This window comes from Tympanuchus pallidicinctus, unplaced genomic scaffold, assembly GCF_026119805.1.
Source record: "Tympanuchus pallidicinctus isolate F22 unplaced genomic scaffold, pur_lepc_1.0 scaffold8, whole genome shotgun sequence".
Lineage (NCBI taxonomy): Eukaryota > Metazoa > Chordata > Aves > Galliformes > Phasianidae > Tympanuchus > Tympanuchus pallidicinctus.
Genome location: NW_026294802.1, coordinates 54,524,220 through 54,537,258, shown reverse-complemented (window position 1 = coordinate 54,537,258; position 13,039 = coordinate 54,524,220). Strand labels below are relative to the sequence as shown.

General features: G+C 43.8%; 1 protein-coding gene across 4 annotated transcripts in view; it reads right to left on the bottom strand.

The window, feature by feature from the left end:
• RABGAP1 (RAB GTPase activating protein 1) overlaps positions 1–13,038 on the bottom strand; it is a 59,107-nt gene extending 46,069 nt beyond the window's left edge. For 2 of the 4 annotated variants that reach the window (XM_052668131.1, XM_052668134.1), the window contains exons 1-5: positions 12,933–13,038; positions 6,354–6,555; positions 1,512–1,746; positions 793–997; positions 139–313 (exon numbers count right to left, since the gene is read on the bottom strand). In XM_052668131.1, coding sequence (XP_052524091.1) covers positions 139–313; positions 793–997; positions 1,512–1,746; positions 6,354–6,503 — 765 coding nt within the window. In that variant the 5' untranslated portion in view covers positions 6,504–6,555; positions 12,933–13,038. Of the gene's footprint in view, positions 1–138; positions 314–792; positions 998–1,511; positions 1,747–6,353; positions 6,556–12,456; positions 12,629–12,932 lie in introns of those variants that run through there. The other 2 variants (XM_052668133.1, XM_052668132.1) reach the window with 2 other exon arrangements.
• Between the last annotated feature and the right edge of the window lies 1 nt (position 13,039).

Sequence of the window (13,039 nt, the reverse complement as noted above, 5' to 3'; positions counted from 1 at the left end):
TAAACATGTTCTCATTTCACATCTGAGGTACAAAAGGTAATGAATTGTATTACTTCTAAAGTACCTGATATAATTCTGCTCTATCTTGGAAATAACTTCTACGTTTACATAATTACTTGACAAAAAGATTCAACTTACAGCCTCTTGGATCTCGCATCGGAAGACATGAATCCTGAAGAGTTCTGCATTGTAGTGGCTTTCAGTGAAAGCAAAGCAATCACATTCTGGGGTCCCATCATGCCCTCGTACACAGAAAAGGATTTTATAGATTGGGTAATTTGCTATTTCTGTGTTCGTCTGAGGATCTAAAAGTCTGTAAAAAGAGAGAGAGAAAGGAAACCCTGCAGTTTTAGAAGAAGTATTTCAGCTATTAACTTGCAAGCCTCAACAATTTAACAGTACTGGAGAATATACATCATACAGAAACTAAATGGCCTCATCCCTGCTAAGCCTTGTGTACCAGCAGCTATCCTGCCTTACAAGCCAAGTATTTTCCAAGCTATTTCCAAAGCGTTTCATCAATAATCACCCCCACCTTCTCTGGGCTTTTGTGGCACCCTGGGTCATGACTATTTTTCATACTGACCCTACTGACCCCTTAGGCATCAAATATTGGTTAAAAAAATCTGAAGCCCCATTTTTCACAAATCTCTTTAAAATCCTCGTTTTCTGTTAAATGAAATCCTAAGTTGCTCAAGACTTCTCCCAGAGAAAACAGTAACTTATTTCCTTTGCTGGAAGATAATAATACCAAATGGACAAAGCCAGAGTGCAACTGAATGAGCTTCGTACCTCACTGTTCCTTCAGAGACATTAGGCACTGACAGAGTCACATCCAGAGAAATCTGGCACTGGCTTCGTAGGATGCACATCATTCTGAGGGCTTCCACTTCACTCCGGGGAGCATTCACAGAGGCACAGCCTAAGTAGGTGAGCTTGCTAAACACCACACTGTCCTCATCAGTCACAGGTGTAAAAGGGCTCAAATCCCCACAGTCTAAGGTAAGACATAAAGTTGAACATAAGAAGAAAGACAAGGCATACGTAAGAAAATTGTCAGAGGTTGACCAACTGCATGTAAAAAGCAACTAAGAAACACATTACAGAAAGACAGACCAAACCAAAACAGTTCAGATAAACCCTGCCTGAAAGCAAGTTACTGACAGCAGAGAACACTGCCATCCAAATTCTACAATCAGTGAGTTCACTCAGAGAGCTTTGTGATACTAGTGCACCAACTTTCCATGCAGTAGTAAGATGTACAGACAAGCTAAATAGTTGAATTTTTTATACAATAATCGCAATATTTCTGCACAAGGCTCGTACAGAAAGTGTTTTCAGAGAAGAAAATGGTTCAGCAAATGGTAACTCTTGAATCACCCAACCCACGTTAGGTGATTTTAATGACAAACAGGGACAGTTGGGCACACCTGTACCTAAAACTCTCTTGTCTTTCCCCAGATAAAGCTATTTCAGAAGATACCACCAGGTATTCCCCATTTTTTTCTAACCTCCCTGGGATGGTTTCACTGGCAAACTCATTTCTGGTTTCTGGAGTCCTGCCACCGACACTGGGTTAATGGTAGAAGATGCTGAAGCTTCAAGGACAACAGGTTCTTCCCCATCACCATCAGTCCTAACTTCATCACCATGGTCTCGGTCAATTGGCTGATCTTCCATAGGTGGATCCATCAGCACGTCTTCAAGTTCCCTCTGCAGCTGCTGTTCGCTTCCATTCCCAACAATCTAAGAGCCACAGAGTTGGGACACAAAAGACCATTCAATTAAAAACAAAAAATTAAAACAAAACAAAAAAAAGCCACCCCACCAAACAACCACCTCCCAGACACAGGGTCATTCACCAGCTGCTCCACCACGGGAAACAGCAGTTAACAAGTTAAACACTGTTACGGCCATAAACACAACCTGCAACATGCAAATGCTGACCAGATCAGATTCTATCTACCCTGCTTTAACAAACTAACAAATGGAGCTGGAAGTAGGAATTTCCTAGGAAAAAGTGAGATTACTTTCAACTAGCCTGTAGTCACTGGCTACAAAGGTTGGCTTATGGCAGAGGAAACTTAGACAAGAACCCACTACAGTGGTCTATTTTAATTCTCAAAATGGTACCAGGAAGACCAAATAGAATTAAATATGCTAAGTGGCTCATGGGTAAAATCGCATGGTTTCACAGGAAGAGAAGAATCTGGAATAGGATTATGACATCATGCAGACAAGAAGTCATGTTCACTTCCTAACACTCATCTTCAGCCTGACCTTGTACTCAATGAAGCCAACAGGAAAGCATGCAGCAGCCAAAGTGGTGTGAAATTTTCATCCAATGTTAATATTCTTTCTGATGATTCATTATAGAAGCAATTAAAAGAATCTTTCACAAGCATGTGGCCAAAGACATAATCCCTTTAAGCATCAAGTTTATTATCCAGGTTTATGCAGACGTTCCTCCAAAAGATGATGATGGAAGAAGATATGCCACACTGTTCCACTGTACATAATTTATGTGTTTCACAACAAAACATGACAGATCAATGAAAACATCCTACCTGCCCCATTAAAGCCCATGTATTTGAAATACTAAAGTAACTTCTGTTTTTACAGGAACCATATACTACGGATTCTGGCACAAACCAGCATCTCATGCCCAGGATTACAAGACAAACAACTCCAAACACCAAGCTATTTTGTTTGGTACAACAGTTTATATTAATAAATTACATCTATATTCCACCCTATAAAACATGACCTTGAAAATAAAAGCTCCTAACAATAGCAGGAACGGGTAAAGCAGAAGCTCAAGCTGTTTACAGCATCATAGTAAAAAGGCACAAAAGGAAGAAAAAAGACAAGGAAGATTTACATGGAATGTAATGAAATGTATGAGCAGCAGAACACAGCTTTGAAGCACTGCACTGATTCAACTTAACATATAAGATTCATGTAAAGAAAAGCAAAGCCAACGCCTGCTTCCATGTATTTTAAGAATTGAGGAAAGTCTCGATTCAACTATTCCACTGTATAGCATAAAAACATAGAGGTGAAGTCCACAGCATCAGCAAAGAACAACAGCCCGCAGAATAGAATCTTCCTAGTAAACGTTCCAAGATCTGAAGCCATGCTACCCACCAAAAGAAGTCTGAAAGCAACATCAAATACACTTTTGGACTGAGGATTTCTGTTGTTCTCATAATCCCAAGAATCAACAGCAACAAACCAGCTGCCCAAGAAATAAGACCTAAAATATGAACAAAGGCCAACTTCACCTCAGCCAGTCTTGCACAAACCCATAAATTCACGCACCGTGGGAAGAGCAAACACGAGGTGTAAACTTGTTTGAAACTCTGCTGCACCCCCAAGCCAATAAGAGGCAGCACAGAGGAGTGGAGCAGAGCTAATGGCAGCAATGAATAAGCAGTGTGGCTCTAAAATGTACGCTCATGTAGGTCTGCTTAAGATGGAAGACAGAAACCATTTAGCCTGGTTGATGGTTTCTCTATTTCTCACAACACTGCAAACTAACTTGACCTTAGCTTTCACACAGCACATTGCCTCCTTCAAAGGTTTCTTTACAGTGCCACAAAGCATTTATTAGAAGTGTTGGTTACTGCCTTCTCCTCACTCACGTGCTCCTGGACTCTGCTGTGCATCAGTTCAGTTCACAGCACTATTATACAGATCTCTAACTTAGTAAAGGACTTGCAATACAAGGCTTAGGTTTGATCTACAAATTCAACAGCCTATCGCATTCTGCAAACACAAGCCTAGATTCTAGCACCATCATCAGACTGCATTTAGCAAATGTAGGATCCTCAAACTGCTTTTCTAAAGAAACAGAGCACCAGAGAAAGACTTGTGCTCAAACACAAATCTATACTTACTCTCTGTTTCTCTTGGTGGGCTCATTGTAGCAAATGGATTTTGACATCTGCAATTCAACCTTGTTACATATATCAAAGCAATTGTTTCCTCCTTTAAAAACCCTTCCTCCTTGTTTGTTCCTATGAAATGCCTAACTTCAGCTCTCATTTTGTAGTTATGTTGTTTCCACACACTCATAATGCTCAGGTATCACTGCGACAGTACTTTTAACATTCAGTACTTTGACAACCTTGAGAACTCCATTTATCTGTTAACACAGATAAGCAGTTCAATAACACAGTAAAACTGTCTACCGAAAGGCTATTTGAAGACTGAAAAAAGGATAAAGAAGAAAGCTATATTCTGGAGTAGTGTTTTTATACTCTAGTAGAAAAACACTAGAATACTATTTCTGACCTGAAGGCACACTGAAAGGTCTTCCTAGCCTTAAGCAGAAGGAAGGAGATGAACACAGGAATTTTCCTATTGACAGAACTTAAACTGAGCACTGACTGCTTATCTGAGGCATAACATTTCCATTAATCACATAGTTTACAGCCAGCAATGGAGCAGTATGTACGCTCAGACGCTGGGAAATGGAAAGGCTCAAGGTGAATTGCTTGGTTCAGAGATTGTGCTCAGTCCTGGCACCAAATTCAAAAAGAAGCTTATCTTTAAGACCTGCAAAACCCTGTGACATTTAGCACCAAGCCAGGGAACAGCACAACTTTCCTGTGCTATTGTTAATTATTGGGAAGCAGCTGCGCTAATGCTCTCCTTTCCTCACCAAGTGGCTGAGCACACCTGCAGCTAGTCTTTTATAAACTGCTTTGGAAGCAAACATACACAGAAAAGTCCAGTAGGAAGTTTCAGGTGTCAGACTGAAATTGATTGCAGATATTCTTCTCTGAAATTCTTCTAATTCTTATGCAGATAACTTCATGCACATGTCCCTTTAACGCTTTGATTGTACTCAACAAGATGCATCCTATCATACTAACAAACCAGGAAAGCCACTGTAAGGCAGCGTTTAGACAAGCAATACAAATATCTCTCTTGTGGAGTGAGAGCTGTTGCAGACTACGGCATTTTGCATGTCCAAACTTTGTTTGGGAATAACAACATGGAATGAAAAATCTGGTAGACCGTGAACGTCGCCTGGGGTCTCAAATGAAGCCCTGTGACTTTGTGAGGTAAATCACTTACATTACTGCATAGGCATTCTCAAGGAAAGGACCACTATGGATGGAAACCATACTGCACTCTGAAGTATTTATAGCTGCTGGTGTATGCAGCACCTACCACGAGGTTACAGACTCGTGTCAGGTTGCAGTCTTTAAGCAAGTTTTACAGAACATCATGCTGATTACTGAAGAAATTCCAAATTTTTGCAGACTATCCATGTATGAGGTGAAGATACAAAATTCTGCAACCGCAATAAATTGTAAGTGAACATTTTTGCCAGATTAAACAAAAGATCTTGAGACTTAAGATACAGAATTAACCAGAAGTCTTTTATAAAGGAAAACAGCCACTACACCAGCCTAAACTGTGCGGGACTCAAATCCATGCAAGAAGAACAAAGAAAGCAGTTGGAAGTAAAAGATGAGCAAAGGCATCAAGAAATACTCAATAAAGTCTCTGCACCAACTGCTGCTACGGAAAAGAGGAATACCCAGTGCACCAGATGGAACACAATTCCTTACTGTCTTTAAAGACATTATCTTAAAGACATAGATGTGAATGACTGTAGACTCTTGCAGCAGTTGAATAGGTCTTTCCATCTCCCACCAAGAACACACCAACCTGAAACACTACAGGAAATGTTCAGCCTTAACACATCAAAAAGACAGAATTCTGAGTGAACACCTCATCAGTGTCACTTTGCTTAAGGACTTGTGAAATATATATTGGGATGGAAGATTTCCCTTAAGTAGCTGAAAAAAAGAAAAAGAAGCGATGAAGGTCTCTGTCCAGAAACATCCTTCTAAAAGCGAGAAGATGTCAATGCCCTTCCAATTCACAGAAGCCTACCCACGTAAGCCTGTATTCTCAGATTCATGCTAAGTTGTTAGTTATAACTACTTTTACATTTCTTAAAGAGAATGTTTCACATTGGGGAAAACTTTCATGCATAATTGAATTTAAAAATACGTTCAAATCAAATGTGTGTTAATGTTGCTTTCTACCCAAAAGCTGTGAGGAAACCAGTTTCAAGTTCTGTTTCATACTGAAGACTTCATAAAGGATTAAGTTAAGTGGGAAAGAAAACAACCCACAGGTAGTGATGGATAAAGCTCTTACACAAAACCTTGACATCAGCAAAGTAACGTAGAAACTACTGGCAAAATCAGTTCTTGAATAAGTTCTCCTTTCTGTTAAGTTTTCCACAATAAAGAAGTCCCTCTTTAAGCTCTTCGATGGTTAGTTTGAATTAGAAGAATAGTGAACAAACTCAGGTTATTAATTCTTACCTTCAGTCCTGTTTTTTCATCATCACTACCATTATTTGTAGATGGTGTTTCATCCCCTTGCCTGGAAACCAAGACAAAATCTTCACTGTTAAGAGTGGATACCGAGTCTGAAGAGACACTGATTTTTCCAACAGAAGCCTTGTCATCCATGACTTAAAAAGGAAGTTCGACTCATGAATGAGATTAAATATTTTATAAACTCCTGAAAAACAAAAATCATAAAAATACTTATATAAACTTCATGCTAAAATGCTCAAATGTTTCTCTTCAGAAACCTGCGGACTAGTTAAAAAAAAAAAAGAAACATAACATCTGACTGCATAACCAAGTCACAGCTCTTCTGTCCGTGTACACTAATGGTCCTGCTTTGATTTTGCTAAGAAGCACACTACTATTAGATCACAGGCTTCCATAGCTCACAGACGGGAAGTTAAAGCACCTTTTTGCAGATTTCATGATCGTATCACACACTGCTCCACTCAGCAGAAATGGGCCCTTGGAGCATCTGCTACACGCGGTGACAAGGGGCTCGTCTTAAGGCCAGAACTATAAGGTCCATTTCCTTTCTTCAGATAATCTGTCTCCCTTCCTCTGTGCTCACACACACAAAAAAAACACACAACAATTTCTGTAGCTACTGGAGCACACTGCAGCCACATTCCGAGCTCCCAGAAAAGAGCTAGAGCCAACTCTTGGTATTTTGCACTAAAGATGCTCTAGAACCGTGGGACATACAGTGCTCTGTGAGCCTACGTTGAATCTTCTGTACTGTAAGGAACAATAAAAGATTCCAAGAAGCAGGAAGAACAGCGTGGGCTGGATCAGTACTGAGAATCAGAGCCAAAAGAGGATTTTAAAATGCTAGAACTGGCACAGCGATATTTGAAGAAAAGAACAAAAGGTGAAGTTCAGCTGCACACCTTGAACTCTACAACACAGATTCTCAGAATCAATGGCTCAAAACAGACTGTTGCAATAAAAACGGCTGATCAAATTTCCCAGAAACCCAATCACACCCTTATTGCAACGGCTTGGGGCTTTACATAATCCCAAGCACACCCAAACCCAAGCACCTTTTCCACCCAAGCTCTGCCTTCCTCTCGGAGGACCACAGTCCCAACCTGGGAGCAGCAGAGCAGCCAAGCGCAGTGAGCTGGTATGTCCAGCACAGCTCATCACATTCCTCTCTGAACCAAGAACAAAGCATCTGAAAATAGCAAAGCCTGCTTTTATTTCTATCAATACCCTTCTCCCTCTCCGCAGACACCAACATGACTTGAACATCTGCCAGGATGACAACACTTTTTTTCCTCTGTGTTATTTTTAACCTGATCACTCAGAATTGAGTCCCTTCACGGTCCTGAATGACCTTACACTGGACAACAGAAGCAGTGCGTATGATAATGGATGTGGGCTGTTACTGACACATACCTGTGATCGCCAGCTTTCACATTCAAAAGTGTGTATAATATTTACATATCCTTTTTGGAAAGATGCACTGACTTTCAGTGACAATCACTGGCTGAGAAATGTAGGCAGTTTTAAAAGTTTCACCACTGCATGCAGCCATCTGACACAAGGTGCAGATACCTTAAAAGTGGGGCAAGCTCTCATTTTTAAAGTTGGCACTGTCTAATTTTTAAAGAACTGCATCATCTACAGAGAATCTGAAAATAAGTGAAATCAATATACTGAAACACAATATAAGTAAGCTTCAACCATTTGCAAATCCCCTCAGCTGCATTATTTTCATACAAACGGTGCAAACTCATCTGCCACACAAAGGCAGCACAAGCAGAAGAGCTGCTTTTGCTCACACCGAGCTGCAAAGATCACCAGGTGAGGATCAAGTCAGCCATTTATCGTGCCATACTGCCCATCTTGAAGTGTCAATTTCACCAATTTCCAAGCTCTTTCAATCCAACACCTTTCACCAGCATTAACTTCAATTACAGGAAAATTACGCTGCCTTTTTGTACGCTCCTTGTGGCAGCGTGCTGCAAACGGCACACACACATGCAGGGGCACCACTGCTCAGCCCAACCCTGCAGCAGTTTCTCAACACAGAATTGCAACAGCAGAAGGTCCCAGTTAGCCCAACTTCATCAACTTTACACTGAGCAGAACTCTCACTGATATTGCACAAGATAAGAAAGCACAGGAAAGGGGAGAGTACTGCAAGAAGCTTTTGTTTATTAGTGATGCACCACATTGCCCAATACCTCTGGAACCAGGAACAGGGGATGAGATTAACGCCCAAATGGTTCAGTTGCAAAAGCACTGCCTTAAAATACTAAAAACACTAAAATATCTTCTGAAGTCAGTGAGAATTTCCATATTCCCTTACTTTGCTTCCCATGCACTTCACTTCCCCTACTGCTTCGTACCACTCTTTCAGGCAGATTGCCTCACAGATCCCTCTACCTGAACTGAAAACTCACAATGGCAAAACCCACTGCAGAAAGCTCTGAGCTCATTAAAGCACACGCTGGTGCAGAAGGATGAACATCAAAGCCCAGCAGAGCAATGACGTCGAGCAGCCTCATGGCTCCTCTGAAATCAAAAAGAGAACAGCAGCAGCAGGGACAACACAGCACAGCACAGCACAGCACTGCCCGCAGCCATCCCAAGAACCGAAATGTCTGTTCTTACAGCATGGGGAACTGGGAGAAAGGACCCGGCCATGGGCTGAGCTTGAGTTTTAAGGTTTCTCTGAAGAAGCCAACATCTCAGCCCACTTTGTTTCAATGCAAATAAAATACGAGCTTTCACACGTTTTGTCCCTGACACACAACTACACCGCAGTAATGCATTTGCCTGAAGGTGCCTTTACACCTCCATGGGAGACAGATGCTGGGGCACAACGCATACTGAGAGGCAAACTTTTATTAACTTCTCTGCTTATCTAATTAAATAGGTTTCCTGGCCTCTCCCCTCACAACAGACCATTGGAAAAAGCTGTAAATGAGGACTGCAATATTGCTGGCTCCTGAGTCACTGCTTTCAGTTTTGTTTAAATTTCTAATTCTCAGAAGGATTCTTCTTCACTCTATGCTTGCACTTGTTACACATTACATTGCAAATCCAAGAGCCAAACTATATTTAAAAAGTATTCTTGCTTATCTCTTAAGCAACCACCCAGCTGTAGCAGCCTCCTTGCTCTGGCTATTTAAGAAAATGTCAATCTAAGACCACAGACACCACGTGCCATGCTAAGACCTCACATAACTGGAAGACAAACCCATCACAGTTCAAAAGTGGTTCAATGGATTTAAGAAACATTTGTCCTTTGGAATCACAGAACCATTAAGGTTGGAAAAGACCTCTCAAGTCACCAACCACCAACCATCCCTACCATGCCCCTAAACTAGATCTTTTACCCTCCTACCCTTTCCTAAGAATTTGGCGACTGATCTGCAACTTGCAAGCAAAACTTTCCTTGTAAGTACAGTCAGAATAAATTTAAAAGAGGTTAAAGCAAATAGAATATAACAAATAAAATCTTCCATCTTGTATTACTGCGAAACTACTGAAACCTTGTGACATTGCAGCAAGGGAAGCAAATCACACACAACCAGGGCTGCTTTACCCCACTTCCAAAGGCCAACTGGTTTGCAGTATTTACAATGGCCAGAGTAACACAACATGCCAGAAGGAAAGCAAAAGAAAACAAGGTTTCAGCTGTGAACTCCTCCAGCTGCTTAGAACAGCAGTTAGCCTCACATCAGCACCAGAAGTAGCACTGAATTTAGAGGTGAACTCAATTATAAAACAAACAAACAAAAAAACCCTGGAGTTTTCAGGGCAGAAGTGAGAATAAACATAACTGAGCAAAACTAGAGGGAAAAGGTCATCTTTTCTCATCCAGAACCCTTTCAGCTTTTACATTTCTGAAGCAGTTCCTACAGCAATTGCACAAAGCACAGCATGGCTGAGGGATGCACCAGGTAAAGAGGAATGATACAGTAATGTGATTTAAATTATTGAAAACAAAATTATTTAAACAACAAAGTTAAAAAGCCTGGCATGCAGAACAAACCTATATCCTCTACCCCTAAAAATAACAGAAATGCACTGCATACAGTGTTGAAAATCATGAAATACAGGAGGTAGCACGCAGCCAGGACACTGAGGGGACTGACTGCATATAAATTCATCACTGAAAGTAACATCATCTCTGGTTCTATTTCTCTGCTGTAACAGAACTCAACAACAACCACAGCCCAACATAAGCAGAAGTTCTCCTTCCCTGGATTCAGTCAGGGCGAGAGGTGGAATTTGTAGAGGAGTTCAGAAGCTTTATGAAGGACTGCCCAAAGCTGGTTTATGACAAATAAGGCACCATTCTTTAGGATCCCTGGCTCTTTATGGGCTTTGACACCTGTGATAATTTTCCCCCCCCTCAGTTTCAAATAATGCACATTTATTGCTTTATAAATGTGCAATGAGTCTGAAAAAAAGCCTGGTAAGTGCTAAAGCACAGTGCTAAAGCTGTCTGACAGGCAGCTGCCCAGATTTTCTGTCTGAGCAGAGCAAGAAATTGTTAGAACAAAACTGGTGTCACACTGAGAGATGTGGAAAAGGAGCTGTGGTTTGAATTCTTCTGAGCATATACCTGCAGCAGTATTCTATTGCAGCTGTGGGAAAAAGACATGCAAGGAAGATCAATCACCAGCAGCCTTCTTCTTCTCACGTATCACATGCTTAGCCTGCATAACCCTATGTTTGATCTTCACCCACCACTCCTTCAAGGAAACAACTACAGCCTCGCCTTCCCTGTGCAAAACATTCTCAAAGGCAATGAGAAGCAGAATGAAGCAATAAAACCACTGGAATACTGCATGTGAAAATAAAGGTTCTGGATGATTAATGAGAGCAAACAACATACAAATAGCAACAACGCTAAATTTTATGAGCATTTTAAAAGCCTCCGACAGCCACAGAGGTTCCCATGAAGCTCAAGAGACAGACACTACCAGGGGGTAGCACTGCCTCAGCATACAGCCCCACTGCCCCGTGGGCATTGAGAAGCATAGATTGCAGGGGCTGCCAGAATCATTGCCCATTTCATGCAAAGCCAGGAATCAGACAGCACACAGGAGTTCAGCTAACACAATCCTTGTTAACACTCCTTAGCAGAGTTGTAATTTTGCTTTTAACCTTAATTTGAACTCAGATGAGAGAACTCTAACTTTAGGCTCTCGTACCAAGCGGGTCCTCCAGTCCCAGAAACGAAGTGCAGGCCCTGGGAACCACAGCACACAGAAGAAACACAGCTGCTGCCTCAGGCAGCCCGGCCCAGAGCAGAGTGGGGGAGCTGCCCAGTAGTGCCCCATGCACGCCCTGCCAGCACCGGGCACAGCCACGTGCAGGACAGCATGGGGCAGGGGCACCCAGCCAGCAGACAATGCTCCGAGTCCCTCTGCACCTCTCTCATCAGGACTGATGTGAACGCAGCGCTCCACTCACCAGACACACATTGCACTTTAGGAACATGCTGTGAGAGCTAAAAAAAACCCAACAGGTTCCATGCAATACATGCTGCTAGAAGCTGCCCGCCCTTGCAGTTGGAAAGCAAAGGAAAGCCCTACGCCAGGCTCAATTTGTTAACGTGCTTTCCGCGTACAAAGAATGAAACCTGCTCAGGTCCTTGACCTTTCTACGCTCAGTAGCAGCCTGTAAAAGTAAAACAACAGCTTTTCTGATGTGCCCACTGCTGTCAGGCATTCTTTTTCAAACAAAGTAGACAAGAATGTCACATATCATATACAAACCCCTGCAAGAGAAGGAGTTCGGGAGCACAGCCCCAGCTGCACGTAGCAGCACAACCATGCATTCATTACTCGGTTCCCAGTTTGTGTTTTAGCAATAAACGCAATTTCTCCTTTCTCTCCCAAACTTCTCTCTTGTCTTCCTCCCCTCCTCCCCGCAAACAACCCGAGCAGAGAAAGCCCACAAATGTTATTTTCACCGGTTCCACTCTCGCTTCATCGCTGCCAATACGGATTTTTAACCCGACCGCATGCGGTCCGTTTATTTACGCTTCGTTTCGCCCCAACCCGCCGCGGCCCTTGGCACTGACCCGCCGGGCTCCGGCACGTACTTGCCAAAAAGAAGGGAAAACCCGAACGAACCGCCGCCGCTGCGGCACACAGGGCGGAAAAGGAGCTCTGGAGACGACGGAGCGCGGCGGATAGGGACCCGCCCGGGAACCGCCAGAGGCCGCGGATCGGGGGCAGCGGACACGCGGGGGGCCCCGGAACACCGCGGGTCGCGGGGAGCGACGCGGCCTCCTCCGGCCCGGGCCCGGCTGAGGGCAGCGCCCGGCAGGAGGGCTCCGCCCCGGGCACGGCGCGGCCAGCGCCCGAGGGGGCCCGGAAACCGCAGCGGCAGAGACGGAGAAGAGGGCGAGCCGCGGGAGGCCGCCACCCCTCTCCCACCGATGAGAGGCGAGGAACGGCGGGGCGGCACCGCGCGCGGACCGGTACCGGGGAGGGAGTGAGGGCCGGCGGCGGGGGGGCGGCCCGAGGGAGGGTGCGCGGGGTGCGGAGCCCCGGCCGGCGGCGCGACCCCACCTACCCCGGCCGCCGCCGCCGCCGCCGCCTCCCGGTGCCGGGCCTGGGCCGCCGCTGCCGCCCACCACGTGACCGGGCGGAGGGGGCGGGTGCCCCGCGAGGCGCTTCCGG